We start from the raw sequence: 27,531 nt of genomic DNA on the forward strand, positions 1-27,531 counted from the left end.
TGAAAGGCAAAGTTAACCTTGGCAGAATTTGAACTTAAAACATAAAGACAGACGAAATGTTGCTAAGCATTTTGTCTGGCATGCTAACAATTCTGCCAGCTAGCAGCCTTACCATGATGATGATAATAGTTTTTGCCAGTGCCCCTGGACTGGCTCTTGTGCAGGTGGCACATAAAATACACCATTTTGAGCGTGGCCATTGCCAGTACCGCCTGACTGGCCTTCGTGCGGGTGGCACGTAAAAGCACCCACTACACTCTGAGTGGTTGGCGTTAGGAAGGGCATCCAGCTGTAGAAACTCTGCCAGATCAGATTGGAGCCTGGTGTAGCCATCTGGTTTCACCAGTCCTCAGTCAAATCGTCCAACCCATGCTAGCATGGAAAGCGGATGTTAAACGACGACGACGACGTACAAGGCCTGAAATGGAGGGAGTGGGTCAATTGCATCGACCTCAGTACTTGGTTGGTATTTTATTGATTATGGAGGGATGAAGGCCAAAGAGTTAGCTTCGGTAGGGTTTGAATTGAGAATGTGAGGAGTCAAAACAAAATCAATCATCTTTTGCGATGGTGATTCCTAAATATAAGTCTACATTATGAATAGGACCAGGTTTACAACAGATGAACTGTATCTAGACCACAGTAACAAATAATATAGAGATGTGAACCTCATACTTTTTATCTTTGTTATAACCAACAGTAAGTAGAATTGTGGAGTATGACAAATCTCTCTCTCTCTCTCTCTCACACACACATTTACATATCATTTATTCTACTTGTCTCAGTAGAACCAAATAGGGACACTAGGTATCGGTCCTATTTATCAATACAAAGGAGAAGAGAAACCAACTATAAGATAAAAATTTACAGACCTGTAAAACCAGTGTCAATAAAGGGAAAAAAAAAAAAAATAAATAAAACAATAAAACCACAAAATCCATTTTAAAAAATGCTTGACAAAACTAAGAAATATTGGAAACTAAAAGAAAAAGACCAGAAATGTTGTGTCAATATTAAAATATTGACACAGAAAAATGAAAAATTTGTTTTTTGGCTATTAAACGAAGAAGAAATTTTGTTCATTTTAGCCATAACAGCTAAGGCCATGCAAGAGCAATTCCCTGATATGGTCATCTAGTGCTTCCTAATTCAGTGAAATAATGCAACAGAGGGAAAAAAACCATTCTTAAGAGACCAATTACTAGAGAACACCTTCGAAAAAATTGATGACTTCCCCTTGTCACAAGAACTCACCCTTGAGAGAACAACGTTATCGTCTGGGCCTTTCACTTCTACATGCATTCCGATATCCTGTACGGGGGGCATGTAATCCTTGACAGCGTAGTCATAAACTTGTACTTTGTATTTGCCTGCAAGGAACCAGTTGTAGAAACAAAATGAAATATGTTATGTAAGTCAGTGAATAACTCTAGAGAGAGGTGCTGGTAGCCCAATGATGGTGATAGCTGGAATGTAGTTAGTATATAATAAAATAATAAAAATAAAAAAAATAAAAAAGACATAGACAAGACAGTCTGAAAAGAATCATTGTTAGATTTCAATCTGTTATTAATGGAGTAAACAACCACAGGCAGTCCTCAAGATTTGACTGTTTAGTTTTTTTCCTCCTTGGGCTTTTGAAATTTACAGGAGTGCAAAAATTGAACAAGGGAGTCTTGAGGACTACTTGTATGTAACAAACACATTCACACAAAACCATCAATATACACACAACAATTTTTATATATATATATATATATATATATATATATATATGCATGCATGCATGTATGTGTGGGGGGGGGGGGAGGTATGAGATAGCTGCTGGAAAAAATAGACAAATCAGTGATGAAAATTAAAGAACAGTGCTGGTGTTTCTTGATTTAACAAATAAGGTTTTTGTTTTTTTTTTCATTTTGGCTTTTAAATATAATTTTATAAAGGCCTGTCTATATGGGGCACAAGCCTGTCTGTAGAGATGAAGGTAGGTCTGTTTAGTTAAGAAGTTCACTTGGCAGTTCTCACTTCCAACTGACTGCATGGTACTCTGACCAACACCTTGTGAGTGAGATGATGACAAAAGAATTAGGTTTGGAGAGTGACAATGGCAGGGGGGGGGGGTCTTTTAGGGAGAAGAAAGAGAGATTTTTTTCAGTCAGGGTGAGTGGATATTTGGTAAGTTTCCTGCCTAAATGAGTTTGTTGCATGGTTGGTGAGTTAACACTGCACCTATTATGATTTGTAGATGTTGAAATTTTGGCAGATGGCTGGGTGGTGTTTAGATGGTATATATGAGGAGATGAAAAGACAAAGTGATCTGGAGCAATTTTATTGAAGTTGAATTAAAGGCACATAGCTTACCGGTTAGGACATTACAAAATCATGGCTTTCATTCCCAACCTGGTCAGCGTGTTGTGTTCTTGAGTAAAACACTTCATTTCATATTTCTCCAGTTCACTCAGCTGAAAATGGATAACCCTACAATGGACTAGCGTTCTTGTTGAAAGAGAATCTCATGGTCTCGGTCACTTATACACCATGGAAACTAGGGAACTGGCCCTATGAGTCCTTAGACTCAGGACAGTAATGTCCAGGGGTTAATGATGATGGAGAGTGTAAAAATTGTTAAACTGTCAGATGAATGGCTCCAACATAAATGAGACCAGGAACAAGTTTATCTTTGCCCAAAGACATATCTGGGAATTCCATAAGTATGCCAACTAACCCTTAACGAGAAGGGGTGGAACTTGTCTCATTTAATCACCATACCCTTCAGTTTTTGCTTTAAGTTTAAATGCAAAAACCTATCATCTAACATATTTCTTTTTATGTCAGTGTAGAAGTTAAAAACCAAAATGAATAATAATCCTTGTCTAATTAACAAATTACAGAGTTGTCAATTAGGAACCATATTTGCAACAGCAGTAATAAACATTGAGGGTTTTGCCAGCAGTAAACTGAAAGGGACCTAAATGAGTGTCTTGTCTACGTTACAGATGAGCATTACCTGTTGAAAGAGGCTAACAAAGCAACAAAAACAATATTACTTCATAAAGTCTTACCCTTGACAGAACAACTTTGTCTTCAGGATCTTTCACTTCAACGTGTATGCCCAACCCATGAACGGTTGGTACATATTTATTTACATTCTTGTCAAAAATCTCAACTTTATACTTGCCTGAAAATGGGTGAAAATCAATCATATTACATGTCCTAATCAATTCAAAACAACCAATATATGTACGAGTGGGTACCCAAAAGAAACCGGAATTTTGCAATGTTATTTCATTCACTTAGTTTTACGTGTTTACACTTCTATCGCCTTCAAAGCATTCCCCCATTTGAAGCAATGCATCAGTTCAGACACGTTTTCCACTGTTGGAAGCAGTACTGGAATTCTTGCAAAGTGATGCCTTTTAACTCCTCCACCTCTTCCACATCTGCAAATTCCATAGCAGCAGCTTTCATCACCAATGATGACCTTCAAAAAAAAAAAAAGGTCCTGATCAACGTCCAACTGGTCTTTCAGTTCACAACACGCATTCAGTCAAGACTGCTTTTGATCTTCTGTGAGCAAGCAAGACACAAATTTTGCTGCAACTCATTTCGTTCGCAATTCCTTGCTCAAAATTCGTTGGCAGGAGCTCCAGGACACATCAGTCATATCAACAAGTTTGTCAATTGCTTGGTGACGGTCCTCCAAGATCAGTTCATGAATTATCATGATGTTTTCATTTGTTCAAGAGGTCAACGGTCACCATGAACAAGGTTGGTCCTCAAGCGACACGTGACCATTCCTAAATCCTGAGAACCACTCGTAAACTTGTGTTTTTGCTCATGGCAGCAGCATCCTTGTAAGCTGTTTGAAGCTTGATAACTATTTCAGCTGCCGTTTTCCCCACAGAAGCACATTGTTCCTTTGTTTCAGCCATTGCAAAAATCACCGAACAGGGGAGAAGCACTGCAAAAAGACACACTAGATGGCAGTATAACCTCACTGGACAACGCCATTTGGCAGACTGATGCCTGAGGGTCACATCAAGTGGCTCCTAGCAGTGGAAGTCTGAACTACAATGAGCTTGTCCCACAGAAAATGTTTCCGGTTACTTTTGGGGACCCCTTCATATATACCTGGGAAAGCTACATGTTAAACTGCAGTGAAACAAATGTAAATACACACAAACATACACATACCAATACATGCACATACACTCATACAAGAAGATACACACACATGAACACAACACACACTGGTCTCTTATTTCACAATATAGTGGTACAAACTAATAAGGATGGTTGCAGTAAACAGTAAAACTGGTTTATTTAATCACAGAAATAATAAAAATCCCTTTTCTGTTATAGGTACAAGGCCTGAAATTTTGGGAGAGGGGAGCTTGTCAATTACATTGACCCCAGTGCTCGACTGGTACTTACTTCATCAGCCCCAAAAGGACCTCGGTGGAATTTGCACAAAGAATGTAAAGATTGATGAAATGCCACTAAACATTTTGTCCAGCATAGTGACAATTCTGTCAGCTTACCAGGTTTAATAATAATTTATTACATAAAGATAGGACCAAACACCTTAGAGGAAGGAGAACAATTGATAACATCAACCCCCCCATATTTAAATACAACTTAAAGTACTAAGAAAGTTCAACTCCAGGAGGATGAAAGGGCAAAACTGACATTGAATGGATTTGAACTCAGTGATGCAACCAAATACATGTGTATATGTATGTATATGTATGTATATCTATCTATCTATCTATATATATTATATATATATACATATACACACACATGTATATGCCAGTGTCGTGTAACTGGCTCCCATGCCAATGGCACGTAAAAAGTACCCTTCGAACTTTGGGCCTCATTGAGGCGGTGACAAGTGACCGAGACCTTTGGCAATATATTGTGCTTAAGACCTGTCGAGCCAAGTGACGTAGTTATGGCTGATGCCAGTGTTTCATAACTGGCATGTTAAAAGCACCCACTACACTCTTTGAGCAGTTGGTGTTTGGAAGCACATCCAGCTATAGAAACTGTACCAAATTAAATTGGAACCTGGTGCAGCTCCCCAGCCAACTAGTTTTCAGTCAAACCGTCCAGCATGGAAAACGGACATTAAATGATGATGATGATGTAAAACATAAAATGCACTTGTGCCTGTGCCGCATAAAATGCACTCATGCTGGTGTTGCATAAATGCACCGATGCCAGTGGCATGTACAAAACACCCAGCACATTGTAAGGTGGCTGGCATTAGGAAGGGCATCTAGCTGTAGAAACCATGCCAAAAATGACAATTGGAAACTGGACTGTTCCCCAGCTGACCAGCTCTTGTCAAACTATCCAGCACATGCCATCATTGAAAATGGATGTTAAATGATGATGATACACACACACACCATTGTTTTACTGTCCACATTTCCATATTTGCATGGGTTGGACAGAATTTGTTAAAGTGTATTTTTCTGCAGTTGGATGCTCTTCCTGTCACCACCACTCACTTGTTTCCAAACAAGATAATATTTCCTCATAGCTAGACATGTCTTCACTGAAAATTAGAAATGAAGGACACCACTTGCATGATGGAGACACTTGTTTACAACTATCATGTAAGGAGACAGTAATACACATCAGTGGTTTTGCTGAAATTCAGCAACAAGATTTGTGTCAGCCAAATCATAAAACTCTTTTGCTTTTCTCTTTTCTTTCATATTAAATGTTTTTTTTACTCCAATTAGAGCCAACATGAGGAAGTGCAATGGCCTAGTGGTTAGGGCAGCGGACTTGCGGTTGGAGGATCGCGGTTTCGATTCCCAGACCGGGCGTTGTGTGTGTTTATTGAGCGAAAACACCTAAAGCTCCACGAGGCTCCAGCAGGGGATGGTGGCAACCCCTGTTGTACTCTTTTGCCCTAACTTTCTCTCACTCTCTCTTCCTGTTTCTTGAGTAACGCTGTGATGGACTGGTGTCCCGTCCAGCTGGGGGGAACACATACACCATAGAAACCGGGCCCATGAGCCTGGTTAGGCTTTAGAAGGGCGCATAAATAAAAAGAGCCGACCTACTTAGGAAACTAAACAAGAAGGAAATGGTTGTTCATTTGACTAAAAATCAATACAGTTGCCACAGGAAATAGCTGAGCTGTTCTTAATCAATAATAAAAAGAACAGGCATGGTTCATTGCTCTAAATATGTTAGAAGTCCACGTTGACAAGAGTTTGCTCACTTCTTGTATACTTTTCTCCTCCTTTGTCATAGTTTTATCAGTTTAGGACCCAGGCTAATAAACCCTTTACACTCAAGATCACTTTACCAAGATTTCATGGGTGTCAGAAAGGTCAGAATCTTGAGTATAACAACAAAAACAAAAAAGCCATGCCACTGCTGCCTGTTTTGGAATAGTTTACTGACAATGGTTTTGTCACATGAATTTGGACCGTCAATGTTTTGGATTAAGCATTCCTTATTATTATTACTGCACCAGAAGTCAAAAACATTATACACAAAAAAATGAACTAACCCAAACAATGGACTATTCAAAGCATATGCTATTATAAAAGGCAAGAATATGTTTTTGCCATCAAAGCTCCTCCACTCACTTTTGCTATTACTCTTTTACTTGCTTCACTCATTTGACTGTGGCCATGCTGGAGCACCGCCTTTAGTCGAGCAAATCGACCCAGGACTTATTCTCTATAAACCTAGTACTTATTCTATCGGTCTCTTTTGCCGAACCGCTAAGTTACGGGGACGTAAACACACCAGCATCGGTTGTCAAGCGATGTTGGGGTGACAAACACAGACACACATACATATATACGACGGGCTTCTTTCAGTTTCCGTCTACCAAATCCACGCACAAGGCTTTGGTCAGTTCGAGGCTATAATAGAAGACACTTGCCCAAGGTGCCACGCAGTGGGACTGAACCCAGAACCATGTGGTTGGTAAGCAAGCTACTTACCACACAACCACTTGGTCGTTTCTAAATACACCATTCCCAACACTGCTAATATCACCCAGTAAACGAGTTTCTACGTGGTTGCTCGTTCGACTAACTAGAAAGAGCAACCAAATCGTACCCTACAGTTTAACACACACAAATATAACGTAATCTTTATTACGCGACTAAAAGAAAAGAAACAATTGGTTAACATTGTCAGTTCGAAGAGGAGTGACCTAAACGATTAGTACGACCATTACGTTCGTAAAGCGGCATCATCTGAAATAAATCAGCTACTTAATTGTTCTGGCCTGTAGCCGTTAATTCACTTTTACTTTCCCCTCTCTCGTCCAACTAGCGACCAGTCAGTCAAGTACCAGCTCTGACGCGAAGGCAGTCTTACCAGATTGTGAATGAATGAATAAGAAGCTAAACAAGGAACTACAATAGAGCTCAACTAATTAGACAGGTGTTGTGATGGCTCATAAAACTCATAAAATTGCACATTAAAAAAAAAAAACATGGGCGTGGGATTTCACCAACACCATTGACACTACCAAAGGGGCGTAATTTGTAAATGGTTAATCTAAACCAAAAGAACAAATTATATTATTGCTTTCCATTTTAAATAGCGTATTTCGGTGAAAGATTGACCTCATAACCATTCTGTAGAAAGGCCTTGGAGACTGATTGCAGTAGACGAACGATAAGGAAATTCGTTTTGTAATCACTAGTTTTTCGGTATGATTCCACTGCACAGATGAAAACAGATTGGAAGCCCTTCGGATGGATTGAAAATCCAAGTGAAAGGTCTAACCTGTATCATAATAGTATCACGTTGATTCTAGCTGAAAATGTATACTACCCTTTTTTTTGTCTCTCCTGCTGTGTATCCTATGTGATACACAAACCATATTTGCCCGGCATCATATCTGATACACATTCCCAATATTCCTTCTTTTTTTTTTTTCACTCACCAGAGTAACTTGGGGCTTACGGAAGGAAAGTTTTATATTACTCAGAATGAAACAAGGGCTGACTATAAAAGTCTGTAAACAAGTATGGACGTTTAGGACAAACTTATGAAACTGGTTAGAACAGGCAAAAAGTTACAAGTACACGCAATGAAATCAAGTTCAGCTGATCGGAGTGAATGTTGTTCGTTGTCGAAACCGATGGGTTTCCATTTACTAATATATAGAGAACCCACAACGCATAGGTTAAACACAAATATAAAGCGCTGAAGTGTAAAGCACCGGAAGGATGAAGAACTCCGGATCTGTCCAAGAAAGTTACTTGCGGATCACGGGTAGATTTCGGTTTCTGTGGAACAGGAGTTGAACCAAGACTATGTTCCCCCATTCAAATTCGCAGCCGAAATTTACATTTACTAATGCTTATCTCAATGGAATTAATGTTGCAAATCTGTTTAACTAATAACTTTCTATTTATAAAACATGACAACAAGAGGCTGGAAATAGGAACAAAAAAATATATATATATATTTGAAAATAAAATCCTAGATGCAATATATCTGACTAAGAGAGGAGACTGTCACAGCTGGGCTGGAATACTGTTCATTGTAGACTTGCTGGATCGGGGGCTGACGTGTAACTATGTAATTATTTCTGACAGAGACATCGGAAGCCTCATATCCGTGGGAGGAGGTGAGTCGATTATATTTCCGCACCCAGTACTTGACTGGTACATTATTTTATCGACCCTGGTGGGAAGAAAAGCAAAGTTGACCTTGGCAGAGCCAGGACAAATATTGCAAACTATTTTTTTTTTCCGGATATTCTAACGATTCGTGCAGAAGCGGAGGGGAGTAGGGGGTAAATAGCTCGACCTTATTTTTTTATAAACTGAAAACTGTTAAACCCAAGACATAATGGCAGCAGCGGATGGTGCAGAAAAAGAGGAAGGTTTTATCAACCGGAAAAAAAAACACAAAACGCTCTCACTTCTCTCTCCACCACCACCACCACCCTTCCGTCCTCATAACGCCTCCCTCTCTCCATCTGACCTCACAATTGAATTTAATGAATTCTCCCACACATCCTCCTCCCCCTACGTTCTAAATGCTCTCGACGTGGACCATTCCCAGTCTGCCTCAAATTCTGAATTTAACCCAATAACAACAAAAACAAGGAGTTAGCTGAACAATAATTGTCAAAATAACACATCCACTAACAGACTAGAGAGAAAAGAGAAACATAAAATGGGGGGGGGGGGGATAAGTGAATTTAAAATATTTTTCATGACCACAAGGTTTCGGGTTATAATTGTGTTAACATATGTGGTTCTTCTCCTTGAAGGACATTAGCGAAGTAAATGGAAATGAAATGGCCCCGAAAGGGAAAATGGAAACCACACTCGTGGATTCCAACTGCTGAGGGAGTTTATCTTTGTGGAGACAAGAAAAAATCCCTACAACACTCACAACAACAATTGTCACAAAGCGACAAGACATGGATCTGCTATAACACAATCATCTTTAAAAATGTACACGTGAGATAATGTCGCCCAAAATACAATGTTTGAAAAATATGACGGGATGATCATGGCTAGAATGCCTTTGATTTGCTGGAACAGAGCCGCCTTGGGAATGAACAACAACAGTAGGAAACATGTACATCACTAAAAAGAGCAGCCAAATCTCCCTCAATTCATACCGTCTTTAGATATAAAGACACGGTTGGAAAACTACATGATCATAAGAGGCACAGAGCTAACCTAGGGTTAAACAACAGGTGTAACTACTTCCGATCATTTATGCGTGTGTATATATATATATAGAGAGAGAGAGAGAGACGTGGCTGTGTGGTAAGAAGTTTGCTTCCCAACTACATGATTCTGGGTTCAGTCCAACTGCGTGCAAGTGTCTTCTACTTTAGCCTTGGGCTGACCAAAGCCTTGAGTGGATTTGGTAGACGGACACGGAAAGAAGTCCGTCGTATCTATGTGTTTGTGTGCTTTTGACAACCGGCGTTGTGTTTACATCCTGTTAACTAGGCGGTTGGGCAAAGGGGGGGGGGGGCAATAAAATAAGCACCAGGCTTCTATTTCTAACCTATCCTCTGTACATAAATTGGACAAGCTGGATTTTTGTCAGGTGTAACAGATTGATTACAAACACAATACTCAGATCATCTTTATACAAACACACACGGAGAAACACCTGTTCATATACACATACAAAATGTAATATATGCATTTGTAGTGTGTAGAAGGAGAGATAAGTGTGTGTATATATTCCAAATTTACAGAAAAAAGACGAAGACAGGTACACAAACGTCTGTTTTTGTAACTGCATATACACACAAACAGTATCAAATACACATATATGTGACTATGTATATATACACTATATATAGTACGTAATGTATGTGTATACATACATTTATATATACACACACACACATACATGTATATATTCAATGAAGGTGATGTGGAAATCGGGACAGGATATGTATAGATAGAAAGATAGACAGATAGATAGATAGATAAACAGCTGAGTAGACATATAGTCAGACAATGTTGATAGACAAGAGTCTGGGCGGACAAAATAGAGGGGGAAATGTAGGCGAACGGAAAGATAGAGGCAGATTATAGAAGGAAGAACAAATAAAGTATGAAACATTTCTAAAATAAACGAGTAAAATCGAAAAGGCGTATAGTTATTAATCAATCATTCCAAAATATCACAACCTTTATACATTTAATAAATAGATGCACATATAAAAGTATATAGATATACGTAATGTATGTGTGTATACACATATAATGTATATAAAGTATATATATAGGTATATACATATATATATATATATATATATATATATATATATATATATATATCACACATAAAGATAAAACGTATATATATATATATATATATATATGTATGTATGTATGTATATGCATATAAAGTATATATAGGTCTATACATATGTATATATACATATATATATATCACATACATAAAGATAAAACGTATGTTTATATATATATATATATATATATATACATATACGTGTGTATGTGTGCATATATATGCTTGGATGTATATTTCATGTACACAGTTGTGGGTGGAGAGGATATTCTGTCACTTACCGACAACCATCGTTTCGTCCGGCAATTCTTCTATGAAGCATTTTTTTTCGGTTTCCTTAATATGGAAAAATAAGGCATCTGAGAAAGTCGCAAAATAACACCAACAGCAAATCAGTAGCAGGAGGTGCTGAAAGGAAAACATTTTGTGGTTGAAATCGAACAAGCTCCACGTTGACATCTTGGCTAACAAGGGACCGGAAGTCGATAGTGAGGACGCAATGCGTGCGCAGCAGCAGGCGATTTGCCACGTATTTCCACCGGAAGTCATTCAGCTGGTTCACAGCAAAATGGTAGTGTTTCACGAAGGTAGGTAACTCCACCAACCCACTGCTGTATCCGCTGGCTGTGCTGTCGGCGGCCATCTTAGCGGGCAATTTTGTTGATTGAAGCACAGTATCGAGCAATCACCTTGCATTTGGGGGATCAGAATTGTCCAGGATTTCTGTTTTTTTTATGGTTTTCTGCACACAGTATAGATATTTGCTTAAGATATAAAGTCAAGGAGTAAACTGTATTTAACAGATTCTAATGAATACATTTTTAATGCAGGATCTGTTTGACCACCATTAACTTACTTAAAATTCTTAAAATATATCATACGAAAATTAAACTAAGAAAAGTAAATAAAAAACATGATTTTATTTGATAGATTGTGTTTAATCTTTATCAATTTACTTATTAAAAACTAAAGGAAAAAACTGTTTTTAACACACTGTGTGCAAATTAACCAACTTCAAAAACAGGGTTTGTTTATTCAATATAGGGTACCAGTATATTGCAAGAGATTACACAGTATTCCTGGATTTTGGGAAATCAGATCCAGTACTGTATAACACAATGACTTCACATTCATTATCTCACAATCATTGTTCAGCAATTAATTGCTCCAATCGTCAATCCAAGCGACCTGATTTATCTTTCTTCAGATTCCCAAAGAATAAAGAGAGGTAAGATCAAACCAATTTCTTCAGAAAAATTCACTCAGAAATTTAACATAATTGATGTGAAATTATGTGTGTTTTTAAATTTCTTGCATTTAAAATCTTAAAAAATTGGTTAAAAGTTCTGTTAAATATCCAATGACAAATTACTGTGGTATTTAAAAGATATTTTTATTCTTGAGTTATATGCAATTATTTTGGTAGTTTTGTAAGAATTTTGTGTTCTTCAAATTAACAGTAAAGAAGGGCATATGTCCAATCACATCTACACCCCCTCAATAAACTATAGTCCTCATCTGATTTATTTGGAGCTTTTATTTATTTTTTTTTTTTAGGGGTTAGAATATTTATACTTATAAATAGATTAAATACTAATTACACTGACACTTGCTTCTCATACTCCCATGAACTTGTTTACCTACTCATACCACTTCTCTTTGGTTCACCTTCCTGTAACTTAAAGGCACGCCCTGATACATCTTCACCAACATCCTCTTCTTCCAACACAACCATGTATCTCCCATACAACAGAATACTTGTTCCTATCCTTCATCACCTTGCACAAAGCCACCTACCTTAATATTGAGATGTCTTGTCTTGCGAGTTACTTAGTTATTTCATTAGTGCTGGTGCTACACCAAAGAGAAATGTACTCAGTACACTCTGTGAAGTGTTTAGCCCTAGGAAGGACATCTATCTATTGAAACCACGCCAGAGCAGATATTGGAGATTGGAGCAGTCCTCTATCTTGCTAGCTCCTGTCAAACCATCCAACCCAAGCCAGCATGGAAAACAGATGTTAAATGATGATGATAAAAACAAGTTGTTTTTTTTTATTCCTGTTATTTTCAGGTGCCAACGATGGGTTCAGAATACTTGTAGAGATGATATTCTCGACAAAAGTCCTCTTTATCTTAATAACAATTGTCACATATGTGCTGACCACTTTGAAGATGATCAGTTTTCAAACAAAGTAACAAAGAACAGATTGAAATGGAATGCTGTACCAACACTTTTCAATATACCAGACTATTCTCTAAAGACCTCGTTAACTTCTCACAAGGCCACGAAGAGAAAAAGAAACAATGATTCCACTCAATTTGCCTTAAAACAACAAACAGGTAAGATCAACATATGTCTCAATCTTGCTTATGTCACTATCAACTCTCACCACCCGATTATTAAGCGGAATTTGGTGCTGCTGCTTGGATGCAGATGGTTTGACATGGCTGACTGGACATTCAGCCTGTTTTGACAACTGTACTTTTTTGGCACTGAAAGCAAGCACACATACACAGAAATACACACATACAGATAGAAAGAATGAGAGACAGGGAGACAAAGAGAAAGAGAGAAACGTTACAATTTATTAACCCTTTAGCATTCAGGTTACTCTGTCAAATATAATGCTTATTTATTCCCATTGTTCTGGATTAATCTTGCATTACCTTGTTGCCAGGATCTGATCAGTTTCAACATAAAATAGGGAGAATATTTGGGCTGGAAAGGCCAGCTTAAATGCTAAAGGGTTAATTTAATACAATTAGTATAATTATTTTTCCCTCTCATACATATGAAGAGAAATATGCTCACATAGAGAGAGAAGACGAGTAGAGGAAGAAGGGAGAGAGAAAGACATCAAGATGTCTGGTGTCAATTAAGTCAACAAAAAATCGGGGATGCCAAAACGTCCCCTACTCATTATTGAGTCATATAAGATAGTAATAATAATTGTAAAAGATGAAATGATACATTGCTGTTATGTTTCCATCCGACTGAATGCCAACACATTTAAGGCTCAAACATAGCAACAAACAGAAGCAAGTCTGTGTAGTTAAGGCATTCACTTCACAACCCTGTGTTTTCAGGTTCAATCCTGTCACATGTTACTTTGGGTAAATGTTTTCTAAAATAGTTCAGGTTCATCAAAGCCTGGAGAGTAAATTTGATTGTTGGAAACTGAGAGAAGCCTGTTTATGTGTGTGTATATGTTTGTATCTGTTTATATGTATGTGTAATTGTATGCTGATTGTTGGTTAAAATATCCTATGTTCATTCACGTACATGTACTGTTTTCAATAATTAATTTACCAAAACGTATTTTCACAGAATACTTCTCAATAAGAGAAAATATTGATTCATCTTTTTTTTTTTGTTCTCACTGTTTTTGTTTTAATCTTTTCTAATTGATAGAGATCCCTTCTCCACTTATTGACCACCCATATTGCAAGCCAAACACAGAAGACAGTTGTAACAGCAATGTTAGCAACTGCTACAGACAAAAGACTCCAGCATCATCTTCAAACAATGAAGTATCACAGAAAGAAGAGGAACAATTTAAAAGAGAACAGCCTCAAACATTCCAAATGAATATGGAAGTAAATCAACACCAGATCGTTAGTGACCTTCATGTGAAGTAAGTCACTGAGGGATTTTCATCTTTGACCCTTAAAATCCCCTTAGTACATACAATATACAGGCTCTTAAAATATTTTGCCTTTAAAGTACAATATGCAGGGTCTTATATGCACATGTACATAATCCTTTCTACATAGGAGTGGCTGTGTGGTAAGTAGCTTGCTTACCAACCACATGGTCCCGGGTTCAGTCCCACTGCGTGGTATCTTGGGCAAGTGTCTTCTACAATAGCCTCAGGCCGACCAAAGCCTTGTGAGTGGATTTGGTAGACGGAAACTGAAAGAAGCCGTCGTATATATGTATATATATATGTGTATGTGTGTGTGTGTTTGTCCCCCCAACATCGCTTGACAACCGATGCTGGTGTGTTTATGTCCCCGTAACTTAGCGGTTCGGCAAAAGAGACCGATAGAATAAGTACTAGGCTTCTAAAGAATAAATCCTGGGGTCGATTTGCTCGACTAAAAGGCGGTGCTCCAGTATGGCCACAGTCAAAAGACTGAAACAAGTAAAAGAATAAAAGAGAAAAGCGTATACAATGTGCATACATTTTCATTCCTGATCTCTCTCGCTGCCCTCTCTCCCTACCCACCTCTCTCTGAATGGACAACCATCTACCTCCTCTACAGCAAGATGCCTGTTTTTGTCTCTCTGCCACACTCTAACCTTTAATCATCTGACACAAGATAACCTCCACCAATTCCCCCTCCCCTCTCAAAGGGCTTTTGTCTTGCAAATTACTTAGTGACCCTGCCGGTGCTGGTGCCGCATAAAACGTATCCAGTCCACTGTAAAGTGGTTGACATTAGGAAGGGCATCCAACCATAAAAACCATGCCAAAACGGACACAGAAATTTGGTGCAGGCATTCTGACTGGCCAGCTCCCATCAAACTGTCCGACCCATGCCAGCATGGAAGGCAGACACCCCTGATTTTCAAAAAAAAAAAAACTTTCTAAGAACTAGAGTTAAAATTACTGAGATGTATTATATATTATAAATATAAATATGTGTTAAAACTAAGCTGGTGAGCTGCCAGAATCATTAATATGTCTGACAAAATGTTTGGCAGCATTTCTTCCAGCTGTCTATGTTCTGTGTTCAAATCCTGCCAAGGTCAAACATATCTGTCCTTTCAGGGAAAGGTAAAAAAAAGACTCCTTTGATTATGAATGGCCATGGGATTGTACCTAGAAAGTTCCACTCCAAGACACAATTCTGAGCAGGGTTGTTTACGGAAGACCAGCAGTCACCCATGCATACAAGCCTCTCCTCTCCATACCACTGATGTTATCCAAGGGAAAGGCAAAAGCTGATACAGCTTGGCGCCAGTGATGTTGCAACTCATTTCTACAGCTGAGTGAACAGGAGCAATCTGAAATAAAGTGTCTTGTTTGAGAACACAACACACAGCCCAATCTGGTAATCAAACTCACTATCTTGTGATTGTGAGCCTGATGCTCTGGGCCAGGGAAAGGTGGGTTGATTAAAAGAGCACCAATCAACTACTGTGACCAATTAATTGACTTAACACGTCCCCTAAAATTACTGGCCTTGTGCCAAAATTTGAAATCATTTTGTTAAAACATTAAATAATTTTGTTTTCCAATTTCCATTTTAGTCATTCCAACATTAACTCCCACCTGGTTAAACCACTGAAAGACAACAACACTCCAAGACTTCATATTCCGGTAAATACTTCTTTCTATTTCATTCAGCTTAGATCTTTAGTAAAACAGTTAAAGGAACTAATGGTTAACAGTTAGACAATATTTTCTGTTTCAAACTGTAAAAGTATTTGATCAGCCCACAAATTCTCAAACCACCCAAACTACATACAATCCTTTTGGTCTTTTGCCTAAAGAATTTTTACCAACTTTGCAGAAACCTCCATTCCTCCACTTCTCAACCATAATGGTTCTACAAGTGGTAATCCTACTGAAAGTGTCTCCACATTTGCTGTCAGCCTTACAATCCAACTCTACAATGCACATCATCATTATCATAACCGTTTTCATGTCCATTTTTCCATGCCTGCATTGGTTGGATGAAGTTTATTAAGGTAAATTTTCTACAGTCTGGTGCTCTTCCTGTCACCAACCCTCACCTGTTTCCAAGCAAGATAATATTTCCCCATGGCCAGACATGTTCTCACAGAGTATTGGAAATGAATGACACTGTTTGTATAACAGATAAGCATTTTACAACTATCACATGATGTGAAGGCAAAGAGATATAAACATACACATACTCATATGCATACATACATACATGCATACATACATGCAATACGAAACTCAGCTTGTGAAGACCTGTTGGGGCAAGCAAAATCGTGATGTCACCTGTGCCCAGCGTCACCTTCCTGGCACGTGTAAAAACATTCGAGCGAGATTGTGCCAGTGCCGCTGGACTGGCTCCTGTGCAGGTGACGCTAAAATACACCATTTTGAGCGTGGCCATTGCCAGTACCTCCTGACTGGCCTTCGTGCCGGTGGCATGTAAAAGCACCCACTACACTCTCGGAGTGGTTGGCGTTAGGAAGGGCATCCAGCTGTAGAAACTCTGCCAAATCAGACTGGAGCCTGGTGTAGCCGTCTGGTTTCGCCAGTCCTCAGTCAAATCGTCCAACCCATGCTAGCATGGAAAGCGGACGTTAAACGATGATGATGCATACATACATGCATGCATACATCCATGCATACATGCATGCATATATAGATACATACTTCCTTCCTTCCTACCTATTTTTGTGTTCGCTGGTCCCATGTTGATGAGCAACAGTATGTAAATCCATGTAAAAAATATACTGCCTCATACCACAGTCATACAAACACGAGCAAAATTCAGCACATTGTGGCTGGTGACTGAGGCACGAATTTGTGGTACATGCAGAATCAGAGATCAAGCCATGCTAAGCATAACATGGTTTATAGCTGAACATGCCATGTTATCCTGAATGAGTGCTAAATAAATCAGTTATAAATGAGGATACATGTATAAAGAAGATGATTTTCTTTTTTTAATCATTACAAATGGAAAATTGTGACTTTCTTTGTTCATTTTAAAGTTTAAATGTAAACTTTCAATAATATATTAATGGTATATATTTATTATATTTTTATTTATTATACTTTTATTTTATAGCCTTTGCTAAGACTGTCAGAGACCCCATTTGATCTGAATAAACAAGGAGATTCTGGTTTTCAATCACCAGCTCAGATTAAACAGGAACCTTGTGAAGAAGAGGCACCATTACACCAACACTTTGCACCAAATCTGTTACCAGCTGATAACCATTTTGTTACCATAAAACCAAGCACCAACCAAATATCATCTTCAGGTCTTTTATCATCTGAACTCACACCTTATTCTGAAAGTGAACCAGCACAGAAAGATTTTGTCAATCATTCCACCAGTCTCTCAGTTCTTGAAGAAAAAAACATCAAAATCCATAATGTTTTCTCAGTACCAATAGATTTCTCTAGAAAGACAGAAGATAAGAAACATGTACCAATCAGCTGCAACTGCCTGAAGACATTGGTGTCTTTAGTGTCATGTCCAACATGCCAAGCAGAAGTAAACCCTCAAGAAACAATTCAAGGCTTCAAAACTGGAACATTGATTTCTTTGAACCTTTTCTGTTACAATGGTCACAGTATACAACCTCAGTAGCAAGGTTTCAGCAACAGCCAGAATCACTGACAACTCTTCTGACATTTATTTTTACAATCATAAGCAAAATATTTGGCAGAAAGAAAGCCATTATTAGCAGTTCGGCAAGAGAGACGGCGAGCTGGCAGAAACGTTAGCACGCCAGGCAAAATGCTTAGCGGTATTTCGTCTGCCGTTACGTTCCAAGTTCAAATTCCGCCGAGGTCGACTTTGCCTTTCATCCTTTCGGGGTCAATAAATTAAGTACCAGTTACATATTGGAGTCAATGTAATCGAATTAATCCCTTTGTCTGTCCTTGTTTGTCCCCTCTATGTTTAGCCCCTTGTGGGCAATAAAGAAATAAGAGAGACCGATAGAATAAGTACTAGGCTTACAAAGAATAAGTCCTGGAGTGGATTTGCTTGACTAAAGGCAGTACTCCAACATGGCTGCAGTCAAAATGACTGAAACAAGTAAAGGCCAAACCCTAGCTTTGTCGAGAAAGGGAAGTCAGCTATTATTGACCCCAGTACTTGGCTGGTACTTTATATAATCAACCCTGGAAGAATGAAATGTAAAATTGCCTTCAGTGTATTTGAGTTCAAAATCTAAAGAACCAGCATTTTATCCAGTGTTCCAATGGTTTTGGTGATTCCAACCCTCTATCATCATTTTTCAGAAATAAATATTGAAAATCAAAGAAAACAGTTGGGAAATAAGTTATAAATTGAAAGATTTTAATGCAATTTGATATTTTTTTTCTTAAAGTAACAAAGAGAAATAATTTGAAAATAATAAAAGAGAAGCCATTGCTGGTTTCAGAAAGGCATAGATACCATCCAATCTCATTTCCTCTCCCCTGTGTATCTGAAGTCCTGCAGCTATGTAAGAAATCCATCAATATATGATAAAAAGAATTATATAATAAGATATGAAATATGATAATAAAATTTATTTTTGATATTGTTTACATGAGTTAAATATTACTTAACAAAGTTTTGGGGTAGTTTTATAATCATCAAAGAAATATACTGACCAAATAGGTAATGTTTAACACTTCTGGCACTTTCGGGTTATCAGTTCAAATAATTGCTTGTACCTCTGGGCCAGGTATTTAAACTCTTCCTGTTTAAAACTTACTCATCCAATTAATTAGTCTGTGTTAATTATCATGCATTAAGAGAGGAGATTTTATTAGTAAATGTTATATTAGTGATACAAGCACTAATTTGAGACAGAAAAAGATTTCATTTCTAGGCCTATTAGATAGCTATTACTAGCAGAAAGAGCCAGTGAAAAAAAACAGAGCAGACAGGTTCACTGATAGCACTTGACTGATATTCTAGTTTATCAAACCTGAAAGGATGACAAATTTAGATTGACCTCAGCAGAATTCAAACTCAGAATATAAAGAATTGGAGCAAATGCCACAAAGTATTTTGTCTGATGATGATTCTATCAAGCTACCTCCATTCAATCAATGGACATTGAAATTCAAGGTAAGCAGTTTGGAAACAAGATACAACTCAAACCATGCACCAATTAGGTTTGTGGTTCTAGTTCCACTTTAAGACTATTAGAGTTTACTTTTAATTATGTTTCAAATTGATGTTTATAATGTTTGATAATGTGAAGGTGCATGGCCTAGTGGTTAGGATGTAGCATTCATGATCTTATGATCATGGTTTCTATTCCTGAACTGGCAATGTGTTGTGTCCTTGAGCAGAACACTTAACTTCACATTGCCATAAATGAGTTCACTCAGCCATAAATGAGATCCACCAACAGCTGGGGAGTTGACCCTGTGACAGGTCGGTGTACCATTTAGCAGGGAGTGTTGCAACCTCAGTCGTTTATGCAAAACTAGGTTAAGATCTAACTCAGGCATGGGTGGCCTTTTCCAAGAAGCAGCAACACAAGACATGGTTAATCATTAGAGAGGCCACACTACTGAAAAAAATTTAGGGTAATTTTCTTTTATCAAGCTGCCGTTTGCCCATGACTGATAATGCCCTTATGAGCCTTGGGGCACATGACAGACCTACTGCTACACAACATTCAATGATATTGATTTCAAAATTTGGCACAAGGCCAGCAATTTCTGGGGAGGGGGGATAAATCGATTACATTAACCTCAGTGCACAACTGGTACTTATTTTATCGACCTTGAAAAGATGACAGGCAAAGTTGAACTTGGCAGAATTTGAACTCAAAACATAAAGACAAACGAAATGTCACTAAGTTTTTTTGCTCAGCATGCTAACGATTCTGCCAGCTCACCTCCTTTTATTCAACCATCATCATCATCATGTAACATCTGTTGTCCATGCTGGCATGGGTTGTGCAATATTATTATTATTATTATTAAAAAGGTGGTGAGCTGGCAGAATCATTAGCACACCAGGCAAGATACTTAGTGGCATTTTATCCATATCTATGTTCTGAGTTCAAATTCCTCCAAGCTCAACTTTGCCATTTACCCTTTCAGGGTCAATAAAATAAGTACCAGTTAGACACTGGGGTCACTGTAATTGACTTAACCCCTCCCCAAAATTGTTGCCTTGTGCCAAGATTCGAAACCAATTTTAATATCATTAGCTGATGATTATCATGGTTACTGTCAGTTAATTAGTCAAAGCTCCATCAGTTGTATTTACTAATTATACTAATTACCCCTTTAAGCATCTACTTTTTGCTTCTAACCATTAGAGATAGCTAAGTTGGCTGGCTGAACCTATCATTCTATAAGATATGACCTCCACCCTCCAATATGTCTTTCTCACACTGTAAAATCCTCCAAGTGTAGAAGCAGTGAAACTAGCTATGGTCGTGACCTGGATAAGAACATCCACCCCCACCATCCTTCCTCTCTACTGGAGAGCTTTTACCCACCACCACACCTGTCTGACCACTGTCCTGACACTCAAAATGATTCCTGTATGTATTATACAACCTCTACATACATACACACAAATACACTCATAAACATACACACATGCATACACCCATACACACAAGCATATACACATACACACTCATACATCCACACACACACACACACACACACACACATACATACATATACATGCACACATACAGAAACATATACACATACACACTCATGCTTGCACATACACACACACACAATAGATATTACTATATATATATATATATATATATATATATATATATATATATATATATATATATATAACTTATAAAGTAAGAGCAGGAAAAATTACATTAAAAAAATCATCACAAGACATACATCCAAAATAATATTGTGGGTTACTGCAGAAAATTTTACTACGGATGTATAGTATTTCTTCAAAATTTTTAGCCCATGGTTGGACCAATCCACATCTGTGCCAGTAACTTTTTTAAACAACATCTTTTTTCCTTTATTTTTAAATAGCATTCGATTGACTACTCAAAAATTCACCCTTTTTCTCTGACGAGTGGATGCATTACCTAATAATTATTATCAATTTTAGATTTCATTTCGTAGGGCAATACATTCATAAAACGATTGTAAGATATTTTAAACTTTTAAAATAATTATACTTTATATATTTATATATCTTTCTATTAATACAATATTATTTTGGATGTATATCTTCTGTGATGATTTTTTGATGTAATTTTTCCTGCTCTTACTTTATGATATATAATCGCTCCTATTAAATGTTTAAATACCTTTAAAGTTTTAGACATTTACCTACCAAGAGCACTTATTAGAAATTCAGTAAACTGTATTCTCATTGAATATATTCGGTTAACTATACATATATAACTATAGAACACATCTCCCATATTAGCAGGGGGTGGGCAGTGCTGCTGCAACTCATACAATCATTCTAGACAGCATCCAGCAGAGCAGTAAGGAGCCACTCACTAAAACATTCCATTGTCTCCTCACAACACCTTGTCTACTGCTACTACAACTTCTGCTCCTCACACCAAGCTATTTCCATACCATCTTCAACCAAGCCTACCCGACACACTTGTCACCCACACTGTCCTAACCATAAAGCCTTGCCCTAGCCAATATCCCCAATCCTAGAACATTATTCCCCTGGAATTTTTTTCTGTGGATGTTCAAGTAATATATAAACGTTTATATCACCAGTATCAAAGGAAGGCATGGTGCTTATTTAAGTCATAAACTTTATGTCAAAGGGAAAAGTATGCAATATAATAATTATAGAGTTAATTTATAAAGAGAACAAATACCTGTTGAGTAACACAGGTGATTATGAGTCTACAATTTCTGGTGATGAGAACTCCACCACTTTGAGTCTCTTTGAAACTATTAGTAACATTGACTGACATATTTCTATAATTGATATATATATATATATATATATATATATATATATATATATATATATTATTATATGTATTTATTTTCTCCTAATTAATAAATAACTCGGACAAAATAAATTGGTTAATAGATACCAGGGTAGCAAAGATCACAAAATGACTGTGGTGTATAACTCCTGTTTATGAGGTAGAAACTCCTTGTTATTTTGGGTACTTGAGTATATATAAATTTAGTGAATGGAATAAAACGCATGTGTTAAGTATGCAGTTAATATATGCGTTTTACTCCATTCACTATATATATACATACATATATATATATATATATATATATATATATATATATATATATATATATATACATATATATATATATATATGCAGTATATATATATATATATATGCAGAAAATTTACTAGTACAAATCGAAAGAGGAGAAAGAGAGAAGGGGAGAGAGAGATTACAATTTATTGATTGAATACAATAGACATAAACGCTTTCCCTCTCTTTGTACACATAACGAAATATGCTCGCACATATAAACAGAGAGGGAGAGGAGGGCAAGAACAAGAGAAAATATTAAAACTTCTGATGTCAAACAAGTCAGCATCACCTCAGTGGTACCAAAATGTTTCAAATCTTTCTTCCTCCAATCCCCATGCAGAAAGCATCTAAACTTTTCTATTTTATTGTCAGATTCCATTGGCGTTCATACTTTATTGCTTGTTTGGGAAGGATATTTACTGATTGGCCAATGAAATTTAACTGTCTGATATACTTAAGAATAGTTTAATCTTTAAGCGTTCAGATTATTTTGTCAAACGTATTGCTTATTTATTCAGATTGTTTTGAATTAATTTTGCATTGTCTCATAGCTTCGAAATTTTGATGATGTGATTATATAAACTTTTAGAATCACATTGTAAGGTAGGTCTGAGAGGCCAGATCTGGCTGCTTTAAACATAAAACAGGAAGGATATTTAGACCAGATAGAGTTAATCTTATTTCAGATTGTATTTCCATGAAAAAAAAAATAATAAAACATAGAAATATTGGACAGATTTTGTATCACAATGAAAACAATTCACATTGAAAGATTTTAAAAAACAAAAACAATGTTAAATAAATTGTTTTGTTTTTCTTAACTGTTGAACTCGAAGTAGATAAAGCTATAAATAACTGCATGTAAATACGGGGTTAAAAATCCCTTTAGGTAGGAAAAGTAAAAGGCTGCCTACGGGACAAGAACCACATCTCCTGTTAACTTGACAGACATTCTATGCTATTAATTATAGCTTTATCTACTTTGAGTTCAACCTTTGAAAAAAGAAAGTTAATTATTTCACATCTCTGGAAGTTTCAAAATTCTTACGGCATAAAACAGCAGCCCCCAACCTTCTTTGGTTCCACAGTCTTGTTTCATGCAAGACAATTCTTCCACAGACCAAGGAATCATGTACTTAACAAAACATAATAAAGTACACAATATATAATTTAATTATTACATATAATATATATGTAATTAATATATACAATTCAAATGTAATTATTACATTGTATATTATGCATTTTATTTCTACTATTATTGCTTTTTAATATATGTATATTATACAACCCAAAATTTAAAAAATTATTCTATTTGTGCTGTCTGATACCAAATGACTGACAGAGTGATACTGATCCATGACCCAGTGACTGGGGACCGCTGATACAAAAAAGAAAACAATATTCTTATAAGCTTCAATTATCCAGTAGTCTCTCAGTAAAATTTTCATCACACCTGACTATGGATAAAAAAAACCCATTGCAAAACTAGGTGTAAGCATAGCCATGTGGGTAAGAAGTTTGTTTGACAACCCTATGGCTCTGGGTTCAATCCAGCTACACAGCACCTTTGGCAAGTGTTTTTCTACCATAGCCTCAGTTTGACCAGTACTTTGAGAGTGGAGCTTGGTCAACTAAGACAGTGCAGAAGCCCATCATGTAAGTATACATGTGATTGTCTCAGTAAACTGGTGCTGCTTCCCTGTATGCGAAAGAACTTAAGTATCTGATAACAAAAGTCATTGGCATAAATATTGGCATGGACACAGTTGATTAAAAACCTTTGAAAAAAACGGTGCCCTAACATGGCCACGATCCTTTGGCTGAAACCATTAAAAGAATTCAAAGAAAAGATCCCTGCAATTGAAAGGTTCAAGAAGCAAAACTGTCCAGCCCCATATTTGAATTGACTCATTGAGACGATGTGAGATTTTGGCAGTTTGGTCAATGAAATGATTCTGTCTTCCCTGATATTAATTTGGAACATGTGTGTCATGGCCCAATTGAAACTTTCACCAGATGAAAGGTTCAAACATTTGTAGCACATGTTTTAACTTATGGAAAATATATTATTTCTGTAAGTTGGAAATGGAGATAAAGAATGAGACTATGTCTGTGTGGATGTGTGTTTGTGTGCGTGTATGTGTATTACTGAACACTGAGAGGTGGTTTTACAAGATTATATAATGCTTAAACAAAAATTATGTAATCCTGGTGGTACTTAACTGAAACATGTATGTTCTATAAAGCACTGAGTACCATATATATGTATGTGTGTGTGTGTGTGTGTATATATATAGGGTAGTGTATGTGTACATGGATATTGTACATGTATATGTGTGTCTGTAAATGCCTATCTATTTATCAGTTTTGGCAGGCACAAAAAAGCTATCAGCAGACCACACTAATATTGATGCATGCATGTATGTGTGGATGTGTTTGTGTATGTTTCCATTCGATCATTGTATTGAAAGATTGCAGGTAAAAAGCAACATCAACAAACACGGTAATGCTCAAAATCTTGTGAAATGTTGGTCTCCAAGATGTCGTATTTCTACTTTGGAGCTGAATTCCACACAGACTGGAGTGTTGGGCCGGATGACTGGAAACCATTTATATTGGATCACATCAGTTGTCTGCAATTTCCATTCGTATTGGGCAATAATTCTTTGTACAATGCTCTGGAAATACAAAGTACAAGAAAATTTTGACTAGGTGCAAGGTATCATAAGTGAAGTGAAATAATTGCAATGGGGAATGGAAGCTCTGGTGAGCTAACGATTTTGCCAGCTAGCTGCCCTATCTTGATGTATAACATTAAAAACACAGAAATATGATGTGACATCAGCGACCTTTTAACCACTGCTTCACTATATCTGCTGACAGCCAAGGTTTGCTTGGGATGTTGTAGTAGTAGTAGTAGTAGTAGTAGTAGCAGTATTGGGGCATGTGCTGTAACAGTGTATCACTGCATCCACCATTTGTTGGTGATTCCTGACTACTCATGGCAGATGATACCTTTGCACCACTCTGGTGACAACCCTCCAACCCATGGGTCTGTTTGGCTAGTTGTTACTGGTGAGGTCCAAATCCTACCTCAGATTCTTTTAGCCACCTTTTACACCATGCGGAGGAAATGTTGGGTCCATTCTTTGACATACTGGTCCCCATACAGCACTTGAACAACATGAAATAAAGTATTTTACTCAAGAACACAACACACCTCCTGGTTGTTGTTGGCACTCCGTCGCTTACGACATCAAGGGTTCCAGTTGATCCGATCAACAGAACAGCCTGCTCGTGAAATTAACGTGCAAGTGGCTGAGCACTCCACAGACACGTGTACCCTTAACGTAGTTCTCGGGGATATTCAGCGTGACACAGTGTGACAAGTCTGACCCTTTGAATTACAGGCTCAACAGAAACAGGAAGTAAGAGTGAGAGAAAGTTGTGGTGAAAGAGTACAGCAGGGTTTTCCACCATCCCCTGCCAGAGCCTCGTGGAGCTTTAGGTGTTTTCGCTCAATAAACACTCACAACACCCGGTCTGGGAATCAAAACCGTGATCCTATGACCGCGAGTTCGCTGCCCTAACCACTGGGCCATTGCGCCTCCACCACACCTCCTGGTACAGAAATTGAAACCATAACCTGGCAGTCATGAGTGCAGTGGAGGCATGTGGCTTAGTGGTTAGGGTGTTAGACTCATGATTGTAAAATTGTGATTTTGATTCCTGGACCGAGCAATTTGTTGTATTCTTGAGTAAAACACTTCATTTCATAGCAATGGATCGGCGTCCCATCCAGGTGGGGAATATATACGCCATGAAACCAGCTCTTATGTGTCAGTATGACTCAAGAAGTAACTTGCCCCCTTTTTCTTTTACAGTCATGAGTGCAACACCCGGATCACTAGTCCTTGCACCTTGGTATGTGCTGATGAAAGCTAATAAGCAGAAATCTAGATCTACAAGTCCACCACCACTGCTAGGCAACCATCACCTGCTACTGATATTTTTCTGTGTTTTCAACACTATGCATCTGTAAGAGATACTTGCTCAAGATGAATACTGCAGTTCTTTCTACTGCATAAATGTTTTAAGTATGTACACAGGTCACTAATTTTAATTAATTAATTACAATGAATTAAATACAAATTCCTGGTTTACCTTAACAATACTCATTACTATATCAAATCCAATACAGCTTCTTGGTCCATCACCAAATGTAAACAGTTTCTTTTTAGAGAATTCATTCCTGAAGGACAAATAGAGAATGACAGCCATATAATGATGATGATGAGGAGGAGGATGATGACGAGGACGATGGTGGTGGTGGTGGTGGTGGTGGTGGTGAGAAGGCTTCATGGCTACAGATTGAGTGGTGGCCAAAGTGGCGGTGTATAAACATTAACTATGTCGTTAGAACCTTATTTTTTGCTGAAACAGACAGGTGCAAATCACTAATCATCTTGATCCTTTGTCATCAATTGCACGAAGCTCAACAACCTGTGGTCAATCTTCATTATTTTGTCCCATGTCTTCTGGACTCCTACTTCTACAAGTTCCTTCGACATTTAACAATCAGAATTTCTTTATACATCTATCTTCATCCATATGCATCACATGACCCTACCAACACACTTTTCTCCCTTGTATACCACATCTGATGCCTCTTATGCTCATTTTTTTCTCTTAACAGATTTGCACTTTGTTGTACATGTGCATTGACAGTGCATATCCAGCAGAGCATGCTAGCTTTATTTCTTCTGCATTCACAGCCTGCATTTTACCGCCATATAACA

The 27,531-nt window shown here is 37.5% G+C and overlaps 3 protein-coding genes across 4 annotated transcripts in view; 1 reads left to right on the forward strand and 2 right to left on the reverse strand.

The window, feature by feature from the left end:
• Positions 1-11,335, reverse strand: part of LOC106881183 (transmembrane emp24 domain-containing protein eca) — a 23,730-nt gene extending 12,395 nt beyond the window's left edge. The window contains exons 1-2 of one of the 2 annotated variants that reach the window (XM_014931473.3): positions 11,073-11,335; positions 3,063-3,178 (exon numbers count right to left, since the gene is read on the reverse strand). In XM_014931473.3, the coding sequence (XP_014786959.1) occupies positions 3,063-3,178; positions 11,073-11,250 (294 nt within the window). In that variant the 5' untranslated portion in view covers positions 11,251-11,335. Of the gene's footprint in view, positions 1-1,254; positions 1,371-3,062; positions 3,179-11,072 lie in introns of both variants that reach the window. The other variant, XM_014931474.3, reaches the window with a different exon arrangement.
• Positions 11,279-19,050, forward strand: LOC106881182 (uncharacterized). The gene is made up of 6 exons (XM_014931472.3): positions 11,279-11,378; positions 11,836-12,019; positions 12,866-13,134; positions 14,207-14,429; positions 16,052-16,121; positions 17,575-19,050. Exons 1-6 carry the CDS (start codon positions 11,291-11,293, stop codon positions 18,100-18,102), a joined length of 1,362 nt encoding a protein of 453 aa, XP_014786958.2. The 5' UTR covers positions 11,279-11,290; the 3' UTR covers positions 18,103-19,050.
• Positions 19,051-22,857: 3,807 nt separating this feature from the next.
• Positions 22,858-27,531, reverse strand: part of LOC106881180 (uncharacterized) — a 19,157-nt gene continuing 14,483 nt past the window's right edge. The window contains exons 11-12 of the mRNA XM_014931470.3: positions 26,897-26,984; positions 22,858-25,410 (exon numbers count right to left, since the gene is read on the reverse strand). Of these exons, the coding sequence (XP_014786956.1) occupies positions 25,243-25,410; positions 26,897-26,984 (256 nt within the window). The 3' untranslated portion in view covers positions 22,858-25,242. The remainder of the gene's footprint in view (positions 25,411-26,896; positions 26,985-27,531) is intronic.

This window comes from Octopus bimaculoides, chromosome 22 (assembly GCF_046866305.1).
Source record: "Octopus bimaculoides isolate indiv1 chromosome 22, ASM4686630v1, whole genome shotgun sequence".
Classification (NCBI taxonomy): domain Eukaryota; kingdom Metazoa; phylum Mollusca; class Cephalopoda; order Octopoda; family Octopodidae; genus Octopus; species Octopus bimaculoides.